The 23980-nt window shown below is 38.4% G+C and overlaps 1 protein-coding gene across 1 annotated transcript; it reads left to right on the top strand.

The window, feature by feature from the left end:
- Window positions 1–2043: 2043 nt before the first annotated feature.
- On the top strand, window positions 2044–23964 carry usp53b (ubiquitin specific peptidase 53b). Its single transcript, XM_029439154.1, has 17 exons — window positions 2044–2336; window positions 3997–4193; window positions 4491–4651; window positions 5422–5514; window positions 5619–5753; window positions 6276–6389; window positions 6612–6694; window positions 7333–7438; window positions 8642–8788; window positions 9141–9290; window positions 9398–9566; window positions 12705–12827; window positions 12946–13672; window positions 16634–16695; window positions 18167–18245; window positions 18356–19176; window positions 20334–23964. The coding sequence occupies exons 2-17, from the start codon at window positions 4100–4102 to the stop codon at window positions 20408–20410; spliced, it is 3141 nt and encodes a 1046-aa protein (XP_029295014.1). The 5' UTR covers window positions 2044–2336; window positions 3997–4099; the 3' UTR covers window positions 20411–23964.
- The last annotated feature ends 16 nt before the right edge of the window (window positions 23965–23980 follow it).

Genomic DNA, 23980 nt, shown 5'->3' with positions numbered 1-23980 from the left:
TGTGAGCAAACTTAATGCATGACGATCATTTCACCAAACCTCAATGATGCAAAGAATTTGCATTTCCATTCACACAGAATGGTTTGTGTTAGTCAGATGTGCCAAAGTGGTTTTACTTTTACAGCTGTTTCATTACTGTCATGATAAGAAATGTCCATTTGTATCATTTTAAATGAATTAATACAGCAGCTGTGCATTTTTGGATTTTTCTTTTCACTAACTCCCAAAATGATGATTAAATGTTTTGAGACTAATCTGTGAGAAAGTCTGTGGGGTTGACAAAGGGTTGAAATAAATTATACCTCACAGCAATACATGTAGCAGGTTCAATTTAATGGATGTGTATAAAGGAAAAATCTGACAGAACCATGTACATCCTGTTTTAAATAGAACGTGTACTGTCAATTGAGGTTAGGTATTCTGTGACAAAAGTCTAAAAACCTGATATTAATAGAACCAAATGAACCAAAATCACTGTTTAAACTCTGACTGCCCTTGAAGCCACTGATTTATTGTCGCTGGCAGTCTATTTTAGTCACTTTTGGCTGAACTACTACACAAAGAACAAAACAGATACAAAAAAACTGACTCCAAAAATAAACTAAAGAACAGTGGAGTTTGACAGCTCATCTGAACAGAGCTCAGCTGTGCAACATTCAGAGGGTGAAATATGAAGCCTAAAATAAATAATACCAAAAACACTTCATGTGTCTCAAGGGAGGTTTCAGTGCTATTGCTGGAGCCGAGATAGGATCAGAGAAACGCTAAATACAGTTACACTGTACCGTCCCAGAGACGCCACATAGTCCACACTTTTCCCACGTATTCGCTTCAGTAGCCTGATAGTGCTGAATACATCAGGACCTGTATGACAATAATAGTAAAGCCGTATTTGTCACAGTGTATAACCGAGATAGCAGATGTGCCTGTTTAATATTCTCGAACAGATTTCATCCTTGGACTCAAAATCAGAGAGGACTTCTCCGTGTAACAACTCATGAAGAGTGAGTTATGCTATTTTTCACAGATTAGCACACACACACACACACACACACACACACACACACACACACACACACACACACACACACACACACACACACACACACACACACACACACACAAACAACTGTACACACTGTATTTAATGAAAGTGAGAAAAGCAGCAGGTGACGAACACTTGGCATGAGGACTGGTAAACATTGTGTTCACAGCGTCATCAAATCATTCATTATATCCAGGATTAGTAACACAAATCTAAAACTCTTTTTGCTTATTTTGGACCTTTTTGTTTTGTTTATTGTAATGTATTATTAAGTTATATGTACCTAAACTCATTTAAGACAGACCCTCTTAAACTTATGTGGAAAAAAACAGATACTCCAATCACTGAGTGTGATTTTTGCTGACTCGGGCTTGTATACGCCATCAGCCTCTTTCAGTCATCCTGAGCTGTCTAAGCAGGCTTTCCCCTTCCAGGTCCTCCATCTGCCCCGATTTGTGTGATTCCATGTCCTGTTTTCTGCAGATTTACAGAGACATCAATCGTATATTTAGAATATTTGATTGCTATTTGATAGAACTGAATGCTTAATAGTATGTGGTATAATATTAATATTAAAATATTTGCACCAGTGTAACAAATGATAAGAAAGAGATGAAATCAGGACAACTTCTTTGTTGCGTGTTATGGCATTTGTTGCATATTATGGTATTTCACTTCAAACCAAAATATAAAAACGGTATTCTGTTCTGTTGTTTGACATTTAAGTGAGAGCATTAACAAAAAAATAAAACACAGGCAGGGTTTAGTCCCCACAGTGCTGCATGATTATGAAACCAGTGCAGTCATGTGATGTCTTCTCTCATCATCATCATGACAAGTTGGAAGTCTGACCTTCCGCCAGCGCACAGTTTGCCATGCAGGGATTGAAGATTGCAATACAGCAGCAGTGCACTTGAGGCTACACTAGGGGCGGAGTTTGACCTCTCAAGTCTCAAAACATCACTAATCCGCGTCGGACATTCTGGCACAGGCCATCACTGGCCTCGTTAGTACAGAAAAAAGGGACGATTCCTCCCCGAAATAATACTGTCCCTGTGTACTGTGTGTGGCAGCAAACAGCCGCTCGGACTGCCTCCTGTGTGCGTGTCGGAGGGATTGGGAATGCTGCACTATGACAGATAGTGCGTTACATGCGACTGGACATATCTGCAGTGTTTTGTAGTCAGTTTTTATTTGGAGGATTCGGGGAGAAGTGTTGCGATTTGCTCGTTGACAGCTGGACCGCCCTGCGCCTTCATTGGAGGCAAACAAGTATCCGCTTCCCTTTAAGGTGAGTCGGCAGAGCACTTGTTTTGTCCATGCCTGAATGCAAGTTGCAGGCATATTTACGGTACTGTCGCTGACCGGGCGCCGTTAACATACAGTTCACCGTGAGGCTGCATGGTGCAACACTGGCAGCGTGTCTTCTGCTGTGGGAGCGTACTAGTTAAGGCGTAAGGATGTTTTTTTTTTTTTGCAGCGCAAAGCTCAGGATAGTCATAAAATCCCGTCCAGTAAAGGATTTATATCCTCTTTGTGAACCCTACTGCAAAGATGGGCGCTTATGTCAGACCGTATAGGCCTATACGGGCATCACATGTTGTCAGAGAGGATGGTGCAGCCACACATGTGCGCACTGACATTAAAGGCTTTATACGTGAATTTACATCATGGACATGTTTGTGACCCACAAATTACGTAAAGGTCCGTAATCAGTAATTCTTTGAACATATATGTACGAAGTGCATTTACAAATAAACGTATAACAAAATAAAACATAAGATGTGCCTGTAAAAGTTTGACATCCCGTTAAAGAAAATATAAATGTTGTATCTTTCTTAACTAATCATAATCACAGATGTATTCCTCCTATGTGTAAACACTGCATATATAAACAAACCAAAGCAACATCATTTTAGGATACAAATATATATATATATATATATATATATATATATATATATATATATATATATATATATATATATATATATATATATATATATAAGTAGTTGTTATCTCATGTGGGGCCGTGTTGTTGACAGTGATAACAGGCTTCAGGCTTGTGTTTTGACATTTTGGTGGTGGGCTGAGCCTCTTGTTTTCATTTGTATTAAAGATTGTAACTTAACGTTTCATGTAATTGAGTTTCGAATAAGACAAGCAGCTGTTTATGTGGATGATCAGCTCCCTAATGCACCCATTTATTATGATGGCACATTATCATATCCATAAGAAAAGTAAAAGGTTCCCTTGTGAAGCCAAACTGTAAACTATCCTTGCAAATGTGATTCGAAGCAATACAGCACCATTGTAGGTGTTATTTGAATATAGTAAATAATATAAAATAAATTATTATTATTTTTGATCATATTGTCCCCTGTAGTATTATTCTACCTCTATTTTTAAAAGCAGTGTATGAGAGATTAAGCAATGTGTCAAGTACACATACTAACAGACCTAACATCTATTCTGCTCATGAGTTTTATTAGAATAAGCATGTAATTATGTTTTTGGAGCAAATCCTAATCAGGTAATTTTCTTATATAAGCCGTGTAAAAGTATTAAAAACAGTTCAAATGTTGCAATGTTCTTGCATCAGTTGGTGTGATGGTGGACACAATGCAGATTGTGAAGGCTGCAGATCGTAGACGTGGGACAAAACTCAAAGTTCAGGTCTTAATGCTTCTGAACAAGTAAAGAGATACAACAGTATGTATTATTTATGGCGTGGGAATGAACCTAATTTTAGTGTTTCCTTTTCAGAAGTGGAGTAATGAGGAAAAGCTTCGCACTGGACTTGTGTTTGTCTGGCTTTTTCTTTAAGTTAGACTGCAGGATACGGCCACTGCACTACTTTTTAAGATATCCTGCTTAAGCCTCGCTAGCTGCACTGTAGACTTTGTGTTAGCATGTTTGTGGTTAAACTCTTCCTTCCCACATGTCCTCAGATATTGTCCAGTTGCCATTCAATGTCCAGTAGCACGTGGCTGAGGCTGCCCTGTGGCTGATCCTGATGATGCTTTCAACTAACCGCTCCGGAGGTGCGTGGGGATGAAATGGATGGAGCCCATGGCCAGACCAGCGCACCAGCTCCCACTTCCCAGCATGTCCAGCCGCAGCAAGTCTCCCCCCAACTCTGGAGAAGGTAGATGACATGATTCATCTGGCAACCAACCAAATCAGTCATTTGGATTAGTGATGTAATGAAAACTGTATCCAAGATTAACCACATTTTCATCCAGGGTTGCTTAATATGCCTCCATAGTGCCATGCAATCATAATAATAATCACATTTTGAATCATATGGAGACATTAAAGGGAAATGCACTTATAATGATATGATATACTCATTTTAAGGTTACACATGGGGTGTAAATTGCTTTAAAAGACTCAAAGAAACAGACAAGCACAATCTTCGATACATGTCTTTTTTTTATATCAGCTGCAGGCTCTAACTCCATGGCATGGGTGAAGATGTTCAAAAAACCTGGAGGAGGTCTGAAGAAATCCTACCAGCCTGGGAGCATGCTGTCTCTCGCGCTCACCAAAGGCTTGCTGAACGAACCCGGGCAAAATAGCTGCTTCCTAAACAGCGCTGTTCAGGTAAAGAGACATTTTCTACCAGCTCTAGTTTACTGAAAAAATAAATACTTTGATTAAATCACTTTACTCTGAAATAATGACAAAACTGTCTCAAACAACAAAAAACAAAACTTATTCCAACGTTTCCGCACTCTTGTCATATAAACATAGTTTTAAAACATTACACTGTAGCGATTTATAAAGAGCAGAAGTAGACCCAAAAACAAACTCTGCAAGCTTCTGCTATCTTATTCTTTTGGGGAACATTTTAAGAAAGGTTATTGTAACATAACAGCACAAACAGGAATATGGGTATAATCCTTTTTTGCCACTGGCCAAAATTCACTTATTCTTTTCTTTGAAATAATTCTGTCTATCAACTCCTGATTCAAATATCTTTCTCTAGCTTCTTTGCTAGATTTCTTTCCTTTTTTTAAAACTATTTCCACTGGAGATGTCTCAATGATGTGTGTGAGCTGGGCATGTTTGCTTATGCATGGGTTCCTGAGAGATGCTGTGACTCAGCCACATGGACCAGCAAACCAAAATAATGAGCTGAAAATGACTAAAAGAAGACTAAGAGAAGCTGCTGAGTTGAGTGTTAACTTTCAGTGGGCTTGGCGCTACTAGCAACTCTTTTATATTACATCAAGGCATTTCATTTAGTGCTTATATCAAAAATATTGTTTGTAAGATCTTTCTCTTCAACTTGAGCTTGTGAAATCCTTGAAAGGGATTTCTGTGCACGTCAGTATTTTTGATGTTTCTTTGCTGTTGTTAAACCTTCACAGGTGCTTTGGCAGCTCGACATCTTCAGGAGAAGTTTGAGGCAGCTCTCAGGTCACTTCTGTCTCGGTGATGCCTGCATCTTCTGTGCTTTAAAGGTGTGTATGTTTCTCCCCTTTGAGCAACACCTGGCATTATGTGTAGTATTGTTAAATATTTCTAATTTAATGACAGAATCTCATCATGGTTGTTTCTCCTTCAGAGCATCTTCAGCCAGTTTCAGCAGAGCAGAGAGCGTGTGCTCCCCTCCGACAGCCTGCGTAACGCTTTAGCTGAAACCTTTAAGGATGAGCAACGCTTCCAACTTGGCCTGATGGATGATGCTGCTGAGTGCTTTGTACGTTGACACTGTGCCTTTGGCTTTTAATCAAAGTAACAGCCAGTGGGAGACCTTTCCACAGTAACTGTGTGTATTAAATATGATTATGGGCCTTCGTCCTCTGTGACACTGAAGGTAAAAAAAAAAGCAGAGGCCAGTGACAAAATTCCTTAGCCCTGTGTAATCACCGGTTTTATCCACTGTATGTAAATCATGCAGTTTGGCCTCTTGCTTTCTTGCATATTTAAGCCCTGTTAAGCTCCTTATTTGTATAGTTGTTTATGTTGTGTATACTGAACTCATGGAGGAAAAAGGTTGAGACCTCAGTACATGACGTCACAAGCTGTGAATGTTAAAAGGGAACCCATTTTATAATCTACAACCTTTTAAAATCCAAATCTAATAGACAAATATGTAGATATTTTAAGTACATTTAGTGGTTTTGACTGGTTTTAATTCACAGCCCTGTGCAATAGTGCTATCTGTGTAGCATGTACTCAATATTTGCTCTGTATCTGCTTTTGTTTCTTTATATATAAGGAGAACATCCTGGAGCGAATTCATTTACACATAGTTTCAGACGCTGCGACTGATGCATGTTCATCCAAATCCTGCATCACCCATCAGAAGTTTGCAATGATGCTTTATGAGCAGGTAACCACATTTTTTAAAATCTGCAAAGAAAACAATGACAGTAATGTTTGTAATGTACATGGGGACATTTTCTGTAATTAGAATACTAATAAATAAAGACTACTGTAACTAAATGTTAGAGTTGATGTTAATGATTGGTCACAGGAAAAGGCACAAGTCATTTACTAAAATGAAAACATAAAATATAATCTGTAAAATAACATCTTTTGTTTTATTTTGCAGTTTGTGTGTCGCTGCTGTGGAGCATCTTCAGACCCACACCCATTCACAGAATTCGTACATTATGTCTCAACCACTGCTTTATGGTGAGTACTTGATTTACTGCCATGGCTTTAAAAAATGGGAGACAAAAATCAGGCCAGAGTGCTAATCCCAGTTTGAATGTCAAAGCACCTAAACACCCAGTGTTGAATATTATCACTGGCTACCCTTTTAATTTCCCTAAAGATTAATATTGCCAAATGATTGCTTATTTTTTCATAATTTTAAGTTTTAAGCTTCTTCTCTTTTGTGCAACAAGTGCGCAATTCCTCATCAACCCACATCCTGCATGCATTCTCACATTCTCACTTCCTGTCAAAGCAAGGAGTAATTAAAAATAAAAATCTGCACTCTGCAAAAACGTAACGGGAGATTATATGACTATGACCTCAATAATAAACATACAGTTTGATCAACACCTCTCTGACAGCGTCAACAAAAACTTTAGAATAATTAAATTACATTACAATTTTCCTAAATTCTGAATTTGTGGCAGATGTGTTGTATTGGATTGTTAGGTGTACATAACAAAGTGTCCAGGAGGCGTATGTCCCAATTAAAACATTTCATATGGATTACTAGAACAAAGGTTCTGTCTGTTACAGAACCACACAGTCAGGGAAAAATACAATATTTGGGATCAGCTCTCTACAACCGATACAGTCTTTGTTTCTATGCACAGCCAACAGGTTGATCGCATGTTGGGGAAGAACGAGCGGCTCAGGTCAGACATGTTTGGAGAATTGCTGCAGGCAGCAAACAACACAGGGGACCTCCGAAGCTGCCCGGTATGTGACTTATCATCATTTTTCTTTTTAATGTGATGTTTTTTTTTTCTTTACAGATCTGACATCATCACAAGTCATGGCTCTATAACTTTCCCACTTTCAACCATAATTAAAGTAAATGCTGATTCGTTACTGACAGCTATTAATGAATAATTTAGCCGTTCAGCTGAACAGTTTGTGTTACGGTGACATAGACACAAAGATGATTCTTGCAGCTATGCAGAGTACACTGTGTGCTTTCTGCTGTGACGCTGCACTTGAAGCGGCCGGAAGGAGACAGTGCCAGACTAGTGTTAGGATATAAATAGCAGTAAGGGGGGTCTATCCACGCTTTTTCTCTCATCTGTATTTGCTACCGCTGTCTCCCTCTTCAGTGTGCATCAGTTGGGTGAAGCTGAGTGCTCTGTTCCCTTAACCCATTATTCTTCCATACAAATGCAACCTCCAGAAATGACTTATGATACTGATGTGAAGATATAACGTGATGTCTGGCTCTTTTTCCGTCTTCGCAATAGCCCTTATTATGACATTTTGAAGTGATAAGTCACTTATTTTAGTTTCATCTAAGTGTGTGTGTGTGTATGTGTGTGTGTGTGTGTGTGTGTGTGTGTGTGTGTGTGTGTGTGTGTGCATGTGCGTGCGTGTGTCTGTCTGTGTGTGTGAAAGAAATAATGCATTTTTACTCGCTGCACATTTTAGTTAGCTGAAGTTAGTTTTATTATTTATTTTGTGTAAAGCACTTTGTTACATTGTTTTTCCTGGTTTCTGCCTTTTGATTTTATCTTTGTTTTTATTGTTTGTTGTGTAAACATAATTATATGATTATTATTGTTATTAATATTAATATTATTATTATTATATCTTGTTGGCTAACAAACTGATCACCAATACAGTGGAGATTCTGCTGGGTTTTGTTTACAGTTATACAATCTGGCCATTTTGACTTAATTGAGCCAAGCTGAAATACAAATGCTTTTGATTTTGACATTATTTTGCTGTTTCTCCCGCTTCCAGTCTTTGTGCTAAGCTACATGTAGGCTAAACACAGTGGCCTACCTCTGTCTTGAACACGCATTGAAATCCTCATTTTTGTATATTCAGTCCTTATTAAATTGCAAAGTATAATTAGGACTTAATGTTTTTCTTGTATGTACTTTGATATTATTATGGACCTTTGTATATGTTTTTATTTATATTTTGCAGAGCAACTGTGGTCAAAGTATCAAGATCCGCCGTGTGCTCATGAACTGTCCAGAGATTGTCACTATTGGATTCGTATGGGACGCTGAGCAGTCTGATCTCACGGACGATGTCATTCGGTCACTCGGCCCGCGTTTGAATCTTTGTGGGGTAAGAGATGAAGCAAACCTCGCCACATTTCAAATAGACATGTATTGTCTGCATCATTTTCTTTCCCCCCCCCCAAAAGTATTTATTTGGCTTTCAGTAGATCGTATCAGTTATAAAATAATAAACATATTCCTGTTTGCATCACTTTTCTATAGACATTATATATATTAAATATAGAGATATTTGTGTCCTTCAGCTATTGTATGAGTTTTGTCCATAAACTCGTAATGATGAAGGTCGATGTGCTTTAATCTTCAACAGAGTATCAAATAAACACATTTGTCCTCACAGGATTTAGCATCTGCCAAAGAGCATGTGGAGATCAAACTTGTTTCAATTTGCTCTATTTCAGCTTTTCAACCGTGTTACTGATGAAAACGCCAAACGAAGCGAGCTTCATCTGGTGGGGATGATCTGTTTTTCGAGTAAACATTACTCAGCCTTCGCCTATCACACCAAATCTTCAAAATGGATGTTTTTCGATGATGCTACTGTAAAGGAGGTTAGGAACTGCTCTATGCTATTAATCTGCTTTATCCCTGTTCAAAAGTCTGCTACCTGTTCCTGTGTGTTACATGCTCTTATATCACAATTTACTTTTCCACACAGATTGGATCCAAATGGAAAGATGTTGCCTCTAAATGTATCAGAGGACATTTCCAGCCACTTCTTTTGTTTTACACCAATCCCGAGGGATCTCCAGTGTCTAATGAAGCTGCACCGAGACAAACCACTATGTGTCCTCGGTACAAAGCCCAAATAAATGGTGACATGACAGGTAAGACAATCCTCCAGTTATCAACACCGCTAACTTGCACTTCTCACAGGCATTCAAAATGTGTGTATTTAGACATTTTTGAACAAAAATAAATACAGTATTACATCATTATTTAGATATAGAGGCTTCACAAACCCTTTACTACTATATCAAATAATGTGGCAGATAAATGCAGCTGTTATCTTTTAATACTAACTTTGAAGGAAGGCATTCATTCCTTATTTTCTTATATCAGGACACCTATTTATGCTCATTAAACATAAACTTCGTCACAGATTATCCTAATTAGACTACACTGTAAAAATGCCAATTTATATATTTCTTGGTATTAAAAAAAGTATTTCAAGTTGTTAAGACTTCAAGATGGAATTTAATACCATTTTATGCATTAATTTAAGTCAGTCCAGCAAACCAAGATATATATATATATATATATATATATATATATATATATATATATATATATATATATATATATATCTCAAAGCGCCTTTGAGTTTCTAGAAAAGCGCTATACAAATCTAATGTATTATTATATATATATATATATATATATATATATATATATATATATATTTTTTTTTTTTTTTAAACCATTTAGTGAGTTATTAATACTTGTATCTTTCAGTTGCGATCATAGACTGTAACTTCCGAAACCTTGTTTTGAGTTGTGGGAAAGCCAACTTTCCGAATTGACGTTTTTCACACACAGATAGTTGCTAAAAATAAAATAAAAAAATAAAAAATAAATCACTCACTACTGGAAAGCTTTGGACAGCACGCATGACATGGCAACACCCGGCAGCATCATCAACGAGTCAATGATTTAGGATTTGAGTTTTGAGTCAAGATTATCCACAAGAAAACTGGGCAGTTATGAAACAAGTTAAAATAGTATTTTTGCTCATTTTGGAGGCAGTGCCCTCAGTAATTAAAGCTTTATGTCTTTGACCACCTTGGAATACATATTACTTCCCACTCCAACAGGTGGTACACCTGTCGTCTAGAAACAATTGAAAGCGGTAGCCTTCCAGCTGTGCATATTCATTTAGTAAAGTGATGAGGCCTTTACATCAACACTGTATAGTATATATACAACAATCATGGTGTCATACAAACCACTGCCATAACTATATAATACATAATTATAATAACGGTTTGGTCCAGATTACCTAAACTATTATACACACAAGTTTACTTTTTTATTGTTCCATAAACCCATGTACCCAATACAATGACATATGAATGCAACTGTACACATGTTCAAAAATGTTTTTTTGCTCAAAGGTGCATATATGCCTTATATTCATATACAAATGCAGAATTTACTATGTTCTTTTAATGCTGTTTACATATAGTTTATATAGGTCATGTAAGTGAACTTTCCACTGAGATGCATACAAGAACAGAGGTTAGTTGTTGGCAGACAGCAGTGTGTTTAGTGTATTTAGTATTGACGATTAATAAAATATAGGATAGGAATCATAATGATAATCAATTTGTCAAATGACTTAATCTTCATAAATTGCAATCTGTTATAGCATCTGTACTTTTCTTTATTAACATATCACTAAGTAAAATGAAACATCAAACAAAATCAGTACCCCTGAGAATAAATTATATTTTACTCAGCAAATTACAGTTATGGTTTGCTTTGGGATTGAGAGAGTGCTGTTAAACCGTCGGCAGAATGATTGTCCTGCCCTGTGTGCTGGCTTGAACTTGACATGAGGATGATGCCTCTGTTGCACGCAGATTACCACCCACGCCTCCCTCCCTAATCCCCGCTCCTGTGACCAAGCGCACTCCTGCTCCACGGTTTTCACTCCTCCCCTAGACATTTCCGATGTTTGCCTCCATTAATGTATCCGCTTGTTTATTTTGCCAATGGCGCCTTGCCTGTTTAGATATATTGTTTTGCTTTAGTGTGGTGCCCAGACACTTTAACTGGCATGGGACTGGATTCTTGTTTTCATGAAAAGTGTAAGTGATTGATTATTTGTGTTTTAAAGTGAGATATGGCTCAGTTTCTTTTAAATTATATGTATTGTATGCCTTCTTCACTGTTATTTATTTTTACTAGATTGAGGTTTTGTTGATAAATGTTGTTAAATTACCCTGCAGTACATAGTGGTAAGAGTATCTTTTCCACTCTTTGAACTACAAAGACAACTGCTGTGTTAGACTGTACTTGCATTACGAAGCCTGAGAGTGTCTGCACAACTTCAGGCAACATGATGAAGTGTGGACTGGTTAATTATGTGTCCGTTGTGGAAGGTGTACATCTAAATCTAGTATCCGTCTTCAGTGTAACTTAAATCTCTGCATTCGGTTACATGAACAAATCCGGACATCCATAATACTACATCTTGCTCACTGCTGTTACTCACTGCTGTTGTAACATCCAGCAGCCATGCACATGCACACAGCATTGAAATGTCTTTCTTTGTTTTACCTCGTGTTTCAGAGAGGCTATTTATTATACTGCTATGATATATTATGTGTTACTCTATATCTTCACAACATATGGAGCATGTTCTTCAAGTACAGTACTAATTGAATAAACACACAAAGATAAAGGAGGAGTTGAGAGGTAAATGTGAAAGACAGTGCAGCTGTTGGGTGAATGTGCTGATTTGGAGGCAGATGTTCACGGTTCGTAGCATCTCTTGTTTCTCACAGTGACCTGCTTGCTACAGAGGCAAATAAACACCCCACAGGGTTTGCAAATGTTGCAACAGTAGTGTATTTTGACATTGCTAATGATGCACTAGCATTTGTTCCTTGTTAAGATATTTTTTTATTTTGTCTCTTGGCTTGTTTGCAGCAAAGATGCAAGGTTAGAGTGCCATATTGCAAAACATATATAGCTGCATTAAATGAATGTCCAAAAAATGACCTGGCTGGGTAGTCGACACTGCTAACTCAAGCTAAATACCTCCAGTGCACAACCCAGTGTGAATTTGTCTGAGTCCGGCACAAGATGCAGGGCTTTAGGAACAAATAACTATTATTTGCTATTTGCTTCACTGACTTCAGCATTCAGAAAAGGTTACTTCGAAGCAAAAAAGAAATCACAAGTTCAAAAACATCAATGACCAACCACTCATCTGCCCTTTCAATATGTTTTCCCCTTAGTGAAACATCCCCTTGGCAGTCCTAACAAACTCCAGGAACCTTTCATGGAGAATTTGCAGAGGCCAAGTGAAACATCCAAGAAGGATCGAGGGCATCGGAAAACGGACCCATCACAACACAAAGGTAGAGCGTTATGTCTGCATCGTAGGAAACACTGATAACAGAGAGGCATAGCAAAACATACGGGGGCAAGCCAGTGTAGATAGCATGTTGATCAATAATCCATGTCCACTTTTTCTAGAGATGGCACATGCAAGATCTTCATCTCCTCCAGAGAGTGGACCCAGGCCTCCTGTGGACCAAAAATGTAAAAGCTATCCACGCACGGAGAAGTCATCAAACCATTCAAGCAGAGGATCTCAGGAGCCACGTGGACAGCCCTTCGGTACGCAGGGTGGTGGGCACAGCCGGAGGAACAACACTTCCCCAAGTCGCTTTGATCAGGATAGCTGCCAGGAGCAATGGGAAAAAGGTGGAGGTGAAGGGAGTCGCAATAAATCTAAGTCCACGTGGAGACCCATTCGGGAGGTGTTAAATGTGGACACAGTATTGAACGAACTGGAGCAGCGGCGTCAACAGCAAAACGACAGCCCGCGGCACAGTAAGCCTTTATCCCAGGAAAGAGTGCACACGGAACAAAGCCGAGACCGCGAACGGGAACACGTCCGAACCAGAGAAGACCGGAAGCAGAAGTGTTTAATGACTATTTATGAGGACGAGCAGCGGCATGAGACTGAGAGCCACAGCTCTGTAGAGTCAGAGAGCAGGGCCAACCAACAGAGGGGCAGCAGACTTAAGGGCGGCCCCAAGACGCTACTGCGTAGTGACACCTGGACCATCCAAAGGACAGAGTCTGGCTATGAGAGCAGCGATAGACTCAGCAGTGGCTCCACCAATCCAGACTCACCTGGCGTCGATGGCTTTGTTGTTAAAGACCAGAGATCAACACCAGAGGCACAGTTGCAAAGGTAAGAAACAACTGTGCGTTGTTCAATAGATAGAAGCACAAATGGAGGTTTCACATTCAAGAAGTAGAAACATTACAAGATAAATAAATTACCAAGTTATTACAGCTGTAGATAAGTAAGTATTCGATTACCTGAAGAACTACAAGTGTGGTAACAGCCTGCATTTAAAGGATAGGTCTGTCTTAAAACAATACTAAGGAGCCTGTATTAACATTGAAACTAGAACTTAATGTTTTAGTCTTATGTGTAAGAATGCATTCTAAAGTTTATCTGAAGATAATATGAGGCTTCAGCAGGCTGAGTTAGACAAATCCATCCAGAACAAGTTTCCTCTGTGTTCCCCTGTTGAGCTTCAGTGGGGGCAATTTTTAACTAAAAACTCTATAACTTTGGAAGTTAACCACTTGATTTAAAACATTTGGATGCATGAAGCCTCATATTAGCTTCAGATAGACTTATATTATAGAAATGCAATACATTTTCACAAGGAACAAAGACTGGATTTTGTCCCCCATCGCTTAAGGCCCGGTCACACATATCCGTATGACAGAAACGTATGCCGGCGCATACGAAATATCGGCAATACGTTGAGATAAATTAAGGGTAAGTTGTGATCGTTTTAAGGACGCAGACGTTACGCCGAGCACGGCAGACATACTGCCCTGTCACACAGTTCCGTAAGGCAGAAACATGCCGGCGATATCTAACGTTCCTCTAACGTAGTCACGTAGGTATTTACGTGCTATATTTACGTAGGTAAGTATTCACGTACGTATTCCGTATTCACGTATGTCTAACGTCACGTAACGTCTGCATATCTTATGAAGCACAGGTCGGGTACGTCCGGTAATTTTGAACATGCTCAAAACATCAGCGTTCAACAACGCACCCCAGCATAACACAGTGAGCTCTTAACGAATACTACTTATACCTTACCTTATATCAACGTAAACCAGCGTGTTGCCGATATGTTGTATACGCCATATTTTTGTATATCTTATGCATTCGTTGAGTATTCGTCTGATACATTTTGCATAAGTAAGTGATGCGCTATCAATAGGTTAGACATGCGTATCTGTATATGTTCACTTTTCCGATCCAATGAAAAGTTGGACGTATTTGGACTCTTCGTATACGCCGGCGTACTTTTCTGTCATACGGATATGTGTGACAGGGCCTTCACATAGAAAGTACATTTGGAAGGGAAATATTAATGACCAGTATGAACAGGAGGACTGATTAAAGGTTTCAGTGTACCTATGGGCACCTGAGTGTTGCTTTAAAAAAGGCTGTTAAAAACTGTGAACCTATCCTTTAACAGCCTATTTCTATTGAAATGAGATAGAAACCCTTTGATTCATGTAAGAACTTGTTGTTAAACAGTTCAAGAGTTCAAGTTTAATTGAGGATCTCACTATCCCATTCATAACCTTGTTTTTATTCAGTAATTAGTTATTGGCTCCACCACATGGAAATAATGAAACCGTTTTTATGGAATTAATAGTGACCATATCAGACCAAATGCTTTTCAATTATTTCTCATTTCACTTCATTCAGTGAATTCTTCCACCAGTTGGTTATTCTGAGTTTCCTGATGGGCGATGTACTGTGTATGCAGTGTGAGATACTGTGTATGCAGTGTGAGATACTGTGTAAGCAGTGTGGGATACTGCGTATGCAGTGTGAGATACTGCGTATGCAGTGTGGGATACTGTGTATGCAGTGTGGGATACTGTGTATGCAGTGTGAGATACTGTGTAAGCAGTGTGGGATACTGCGTATGCAGTATGGGATACTGCGTATGCAGTGTGAGATACTGCGTATGCAGTGTGGGATACTGCGTATGCAGTGTGGGATACTGCGTATGCAGTGTGGGATACTGCGTATGCAGTGTGGGATACTGCGTATGCAGTGTGGGATACTGCGTATGCAGTATGCAGTGTGGGATACTGCGTATGCAGTATGCAGTGTGGGATACTGCGTATGCAGTGTGGGATACTGCGTATGCAGTATGCAGTGTGGGATACTGCGTATGCAGTGTGGGATAGTGCGGGATACTGCGTATGCAGTGTGGGATACTGCGTATGCAGTATGCAGTGTGGGATACTGCGTATGCAGTATGCAGTGTGGGATACTGCGTATGCAGTGTGGGATACTGCGTATGCAGTGTGGGATACTGCGTATGCAGTGTGGAATACTGCGTATGCAGTGTGGGATACTGCGTATGCAGTGTGGGATACTGCGTATGCAGTGTGAGATACTGCGTATGCAGTGTGGGATACTGTGTATGCATCATCTCTCAGAAATACTTTTGATTTCCTTGGAAACAAGGCTAAAACTGAACTGCAAAAAGTCACATAACTTGTTCCTATGACATTATATTTTTATAAATAACCTGTTCTATATATAATATCAATGTGTCAGAAAGAAAGTTTAAACTACAATGTTGATGCAAACTTTGCATGTTTAGACGTTTTTATGATCGACACAGATTGTTAAATCCTTCCCCAGCGAACATCTGACGTTGCACAGCTGCAGTGTCATCGTATTACAAATGTTTTCCTGAAATGTACTGAACGTCGCTGAGGGTATACATATATGAAGGTATTCATGGTATACTGTATGATTGATGATAAATGTCAGAGGTGGTAATTAAGTTGGGATTTATAAGTGGTTGCGTTATATTGCTTTATATACTTGGTAGTAAATGTACTTAAGACTGTATGAGGAAGTGATATCAAGAACTACTGGTTCTCAACTAGTTTATACACATTCTTCTCATGTCGTATCCCCTCAAAATGCACATGGTGCACAATTAGATGTTAATTATTGTTAGTTCTGGTGGCTCAGAAGAACATGAACATTGTTTTGTTTGTTGCTGTTCAAAATACTAATTGACTAATCATGAAAACAGGATTAATTGAAAACGTGTGTAGAATAATTTTAGTCTTTTATTTTCAGTCAGCTGCACCAAAAAGGAGGCGATGCCAAATCAAGTACAATATCCTCACCTTCACACAATGGTAAGTTCCAAGGTTTCAAAGTCTTCCTGTTTGGGTCTAATACGTTTAGTAAATGTACGATTGATGTACTGCAGTTGCCTGACGCTGTGTATTGAAATTAATAACTGGCAACAATTAAATGAACTTGAAAGAAAAAGGATAGAATGAGACACCACCAACAAAAGCAGCATGATTTGAACATTAAAAGATGATTAAAAGCATATAAGAACATGTCAGGGTCAGATGTATCTCACATCCAATCTGCAACACTTCCAGAAAAAAAGATTTTCAAGGAAAAATAAGAATTTAATCTTTCAGTTGATCAGATTTGTAAATACAAGATATACCATTTTTTTCTCGGAGCAAAATGTGGTGAGTGTTTGTGCGTATCCAATATAATTTAATTTTAAAGAATAAAAAATGTTCTTACTTTCTCACTGAATGAAGATGACGTGTGAGCTGATAATGTGAGAGTAATTGAATATTGATTTCTGAACATGGGCTGGCTTCTTTAACCTCTTCACCCAGTCAGCCCTGCGCAGGCATTAATCTGATGATAATCCCACAAAGCTCATTCAGATAGCACAGCTGGACATGGCTGCTGGCATTGTCATAAATATATTTCTGTTTCATGCAGTACTTTGAGTGTGCTGCACTTGATACTTTATCGAAGCTATGTGCATCTAGAGCCTGTGTTTCCAACGGACAGCTAAAGCTTTTATCCTTGCATGGGCCTCTCCAGGGCAACAGCAAAGAAAAAAATGACACATCTATTTTTAAAGGGAAGGAATTCAGCGCCACGCTGCCTCTCGCTGAGCACGCTGACTGCTTCATCCAGCTGCAGCTGTGAGAAAGTCTCGTAGTGTGATTTAACACTCTGCTGCTGCCACCTTGTGTCCTGAGAGGACATAGTCACATGTGTAGATGATTTCGTCTCCGCTTGGTCTCTACTTTTTATTCATTTTTATTATTTTAAGTGTGCGCGTATCAATTCAGAGTTCGAAAGATTAGGATTAGGTGTGAAAAAAAGAGTTTGAGCTCTGATATTAATCTCAGAATTCTGAGAAAAATTAATCTGAATTAAGATATTAAAGTCTAAAATCTGCTCCTAAGCAGAAGTCTAATTTAATTCTCAGGATTCTGTATTCAATTGCTAAATTCTGAGAAAACAAGTCATTAATCTCAGCATCCAAACCCTTTTTTCCACCACAAAAACACTACTACTACTGCTACAGATTTATTTTGGTGAATGTCTTCTCATTTGTTGTATTCTTGACATTTTTAAACTTCAAACTTTGTTATGATAAATTTAACTCAAAAGAGTAGGACAGGCCAGAAGATAAAAATACATTACCTTTAGCACTAATGACAGTATGTGAATAGTTACTTGCCACAATAGAGTAGAGCTTTCTAAAGGAAGAGCTTTGTATTTTTTCTTTGGTTTCTTTTTCTGTCACTATGTTTTGATCACTTTTGTTTTATATTTTTATAGGTAAACATCAAGCCAAACCTCAGGGAAAGAACCATGACCAAGTTTCACATTCACATCTAAAGTGCAGTCCAAGTTCGAGGTAGTGCCCTTTATTATAAATGATGTATAACTTGTATAATATGTACATACAAGGACTAATAAATTGGATTTTCTTTATATTAAATTATAATTTCCATCATTCTCTCGTAGACGGAAATCAAAGATCACTAGTACCTCCAGAAAAGCAGTTTCCTCAGAGAGGGACTCCACTGGCTCAGATAACAGGCAGAGTGAGCAGCAGGATCTGACAAACTGTAGAGGGCACACTGGAGAAAGTACAGCCCAGAGGCACATTACAAAAACCAGCAGCTCCGAATGGAACAGCTCCGATGATCTCGCTCTCTCTGAGCCCGAAGACAGAGAAAACGCATACCGCTCCAGCAACAGCGAAGCCTCTGAATCCCAGTGTGCTCACATGACCCTGCCATGCCACCCTCCCAGCAATGTGACTGCAGAACCTCTCCAACTGAACACTCAGCGTCAGCTCGGCACGACAGGGTCGCCTCACCTTCGACCGAGCCGGATCTCTCCTCACCAGGGTGAAACGAGCCACGCCGTGTTTCGCCCGAGGATGCTTCAAGAACCCTTTCCATCCAGTCCTCGTCTTTCATCCACGTATGTTAGTCTTCACAGGAGGCCTGACATTTCAGGCCTCAGAACCTTCTCGGATGCAAGCTCCAAGTCGGGCTCTGACCCAGAGAGGAGTACCCCATCATCATGCGAAAGTGAGGAAAGACTGACTGGCTGCAGAGTAGAACAGGCAGCGCCGGCTCAAGAGGTTTCTCTGACAACATACTTCACTGTGGATAACTGTATGACGGAAACATACCGTCTCAAGTACCACAACCAGAGGCCTCTTGTCCTCTCAGCCACGGTGCCGCGGACAGTTGTGACTGAGCGCAGAGATACCAGCCACACACTCCCCACTGACACATACTCACAAGATGTGCCAAAAGCCAGACCTGAAACAAGTAAGCCTCCTTAATATGCAAACCTGAATGGCTAACCATTATGACAATACACTGTATATACTGTGAAATTATATATATACACACACATATATATATATATATATATATATTCAGCTGTAGAAGCTATTCCTTTAATATCTGGTTGTTTCAGGCCATTGAGGACAATGTTGCAAAATTAATCGGCAGGACTATTCTTTGTCAAAATTAGATTTGTGATGATTTCTGAATCAGTGTAATTAGGGATGCACGATATGGATTTCTTTCATCTGATACCAATAACGGTTACCTACCGGCTTCTCTTGGCCGATGCCAATAAGATAACTGAACATTTTAAATATATATATATTTTTAAAGAATTTCATAACATGTAGTTTATGCACACGTGAGGTTAAGAAAGGCTAACATGTAGTTGGAAAATATGGATGATTTAATATTCCATAGCTCTGACCTAAGCTAATCAGACTTCAGTATTGTTAACACAACAAAGACAAAGTACTGACTCTTCAAATGTTCATTTATTTCTTTCAGCAAAGTACATCAAAAACGTGTTTTGCAAATTGCAATCATGTTGTCTTCCTCTGAAACTGTGAGAAACATCCACACAGATTCTAGTAGGCGCGCTGTGCGTCTTCTTCTTCTTCTTCTTCTTCTTCTTCTTCTTCTTCTTCTTCTTCTTCTTCTTCTTCTTCTTCTTCTCTGTGTTTAATTTGCAGATCTCAAACTAACTTTAAAGGTGCATACTGCCACCTACTATATCGTTTCGTATTATGGGCCGATAATATATCCGCTATAATTTCAAAGTTGGAATAATTCATAACAATATGAATTGCCCTTTATTGGCTGATCATTTATTGGCCCAATATGTATCGTGCATCCCTAAATGTAATGAAGTACCTTGATTCCTGTCTGGTTATTTTGAATCCATTAACTGTTTCTCAATACATTTTGAAGACAATTGACTATTTCACCATTATATATCTAAATCACAATATAAAATGACATATACCATGATGAAAGGTTTTATCTACATTACCCACTCCTACCTGACAGTTAATTTAAAGTATTCAGTTGTTTTCTTTGTTGTGGTGTAAATGTACGCACAGGGTGAATCATAAAACATAATTTAAACAAGATTATTCTTTTTTTTTTCTTTACAGGCCATAATAGCAATAAACCCACTGCAAAATGGAACCCAGTGACAGCCAAAGGACTGGATGAACGTGGTTTTTTATGAGTGTTACTTGGTAAGGTTTGTTTACATGGAAGTGGTCAGTAGAGTACTAACTGGATGCCAAAGAGTTTACAGAATGGAAATATGTCCTGACTTCTCCAAATTGCGTGGAATTTATTTATGCAAGCTTGTCACATAAGTAAAACCTATTTTTAAACTCTGTTGCGTGTCGTTTGACGGATTGTCAACTATCACGTATCGGTACCGTCTTCCATTGTCCCGCAGTATTGCTACAAGAGGATTTTGTTTTAACCAAAATCTGGCTTGTTTTCAGTTTGCACAAAGGGTTGTTGAGTCTTTATTATTCTTTTTAATGACCTTATGTCAAGTTTATAATGTTTATTTTTTTATTTGTGCAGTAGTTCTGCAGAAGTGCTGCAGAACTGAAGATTATGAAGAGATTATAGTGAGCCACAGTTAGACTGGGGTCTGTACAGTACTTATACTAAGGTGAAAGAAGGAAGTGTGATGACAGATCACCGCATGTTGACGAGAAAAGATGTGTTAAACGTATCAGAATATGATGTCATTGTACAAAACAAAATAAAGCCTACAGGTCGAAGGTTTGCGTCACCCGCAGCAGGTTAAAGGTAGTTCACTTATTTACGCCTGTCGAAGGAGTAATATCTGAGCAGACTATTATGCACATTGAGGGCTTTAGGTCACCAGGGCACAGACATTGCAACACTTGTGTTTATTCAGTTACTGATTTGTTGAAACTTATCGTTTATCAGTTATTTCACAACATTTATGTGTTAATGAATGGCTGAGGGCTGCCAGTCAACTTCTCTGGCTGTTCAAATCTGTTGACAAAGATTCTTCTGCCTCCATTCATTAATATGTTTAGATCTTTCTCAAAATGTGATTTTGCATGACTGTGTTCAGTTTCTGGCAGTCTACAAATCCTACAATTTGTCGACTATGAGGTTGTGAAGTTGGGGCAGCCCTCGTGTTGTTCGATAGGTCACTATATACTGTGCGACCATGTCACCTTGTGTATTCTACCCTGATTGTGCTGATTCTTGTAATCCTTTTTTGGTAATTCACAGTGATGTCAAATTGTATTTTTTCAGTCTTCCTTTTAAAGTAGACAGATTTAAACAGGTCTGTATTCGCAGGTATTTTCATAAGGATGCCATTATAATTAATATGCCTATCTGATATTGACCATACAACACAACAATGAATCTTGTTCGTAAGAGTAATGTTCTGAAACCTGCATGTGGCCTTTACAAAGTCTTACAAGCTGTGTGTACAGCATAAGCATGAGCATGATAATGATGGACTTTGAGTCCAACAAACATACATTCTATTGGATTTTACTTAATTGTAATCAAATTCATTCATTAAATAGTCATTTGTAACTACAGTGGATTTGGAAACTTTTTTAACACTTGAATGTTGTTCCCCTCTCTTGCTCATGCAACAGCACATACCTTTGGTTATCAACTGTAACTATAAATGCTGGTAAACAACTGACTGTCCAAGACATACTATGCATTCACTAAAAATGACTTTAACATTACTTTAAAAGAAGATTTTGGTATTTTTAAGGCTTTGTATTCTGTACATCCGACATTCCCGAGAACGCATAAAATCAGAGTGTTGTTAAATTTTAGAATATTGATATCAATGTTCTTTTGTGCTGACTAGATTGCCAAGTCTTTTCCTAAACCTCATGCCATTTATGCATATTTTTTCACTTTGCATTTGTGTCTATCCATTAACCTTTGTCCAGGTGTTTCTCAACTATTCTAACTGCACACATTTAGTCACTAACTGTGCTGTTTGTGTGTGTTGTGTATGTGCTGTCTGGCACTAAAGGATGGTGTTAAAAGACGTTTGGTGTGTAACCATACCCTTCCTTGTGATTTGAGCATCTGCTTGCATTTGTCATGCTTTATTTATTTTTTAATTCAAGAAGAAAAAGTTATCATGTTAAGAATTGCTTTAATTGAGCAGTCGATTCGTTCAAATAACATAATATAAAGATGCCTTTACACAAAATTGTGCTGTAGTAATTATAAATCACTCAATGTACTTTTATTATAAGATATCTAATATATTCACTTGATAAAGAAACCACTAAACCTTTGGATTAGATGAAGCTCAGTTGGTTTATTAACCAGATTATTTTAATGTCGTCTCACCGGCAAAGTGTTATTTTGTGGTTTCTTATGTGACTAGGGCTGCAACCAATGATTATATTCATTATCGATTCATCTGCCGATTTATGTTTTTAGTTTAATTGGTTTGTCAATGTAAATATCAGAAAATAGTGACTAATGTCCTCCCAGTTTCTCAAGTCCAAGGTGATGTCTTTAAATGTCATGTTGCAAAGATATTACATTTAATATGATATCAGAGAAAAACAGGAGAAATTACTTTATCAAAATAGTTGGCAACTATTTTTCTGTCCACCGACTAATCAATTAATCAATTAATCCACTAATCGTTGCAGCACTATATGTGACTAATGATTCATTTATTATTTATTTTCTTCATCTGTAAAAGTAGGGATTGTTTTCACACAAATTGTATTTTACATTCTGAACTGTGTGTCTTCAGCTGTATCAACAGTGCCTTGACATTTTTCCTTGGGACATGTTATTTGTGAGTTAAACCACAGTTAGGGACTGAAGGTGACGATTGAAAGGGATGAAGGATGTCATGCTAAACTTTTTAAATATGCAATGCTAATAGTGACATATCTGAAGACACCATTGTACTGTGTGTGTATGTGTATGTGTGTGTGTGTAAGGGAGTGACACGGGGCAGAGATTGGTGCCACGTACAATATTCATAAAAGCCCTTTCAGACTTGGAAGCTACAACAACAGCTCACTGTTCTCTCTGCATCCAGTTGCAAGGAGCAGAAGTTTGACATGTTCAAATGTCAGCGGCAGAAAATGGGAAAATCTGTGCTTGTAAGTGGCAAATGCATCCCACCTTCCCAGTTTGAAAGAGCCTTAATGTATAATAACTCAAAGATTAACTTGGGTTGCCTGCCTGTGTGTCCGTTTGTGTGCGGGAGTTTGGAAAAATAAGCTGACAATTAGTTTTCCTCTTGCGCCCGTGATCCACAGTCTTCAGTCACAGTAAGGCTTTATATACTCGAGGGGCCTGTTTGACAAAAGGACTTTTTGTCCTGTGTTACATAATGTCCCAGTTGGCATTGCATCAATTCATACCTTTATCTTGTGCTAAACATACAGGGACATAACCTAATTAGACTGCATTGCATCAACACTCAAGAACAAAGGAGACATTTCCCCATTATGTCACAGATTTGATCTGATAAGTTACTGGCTGATGTGTCCTGATGTGTTGGAACTGTACGCCTCACTGAACCCTACCGTCACACATCTGTGTGTGATTAGGGTTTGTCGTGACATTACTGTTAAATTGAGTTGTCGGTGCTTCAGTGAATGCTTCATGACTTGTGTAAGTACAGATCAATTTAAAGAAACATGAAATCTGTCTACACTTTATATTTTTGTAGATAATATATATTTATTTTTATTCATTGTTGAATAAAGTTTAAATTATTGTATCACTCTCAAATTAGTCACTT

This window comes from Cottoperca gobio, chromosome 1 (assembly GCF_900634415.1).
Source record: "Cottoperca gobio chromosome 1, fCotGob3.1, whole genome shotgun sequence".
Taxonomy (NCBI): Eukaryota; Metazoa; Chordata; class Actinopteri; order Perciformes; family Bovichtidae; genus Cottoperca; species Cottoperca gobio.
The sequence above is the reverse complement of the archived record's forward strand: the minus strand, read 5'-3'. Positions and strand labels throughout refer to the sequence as shown.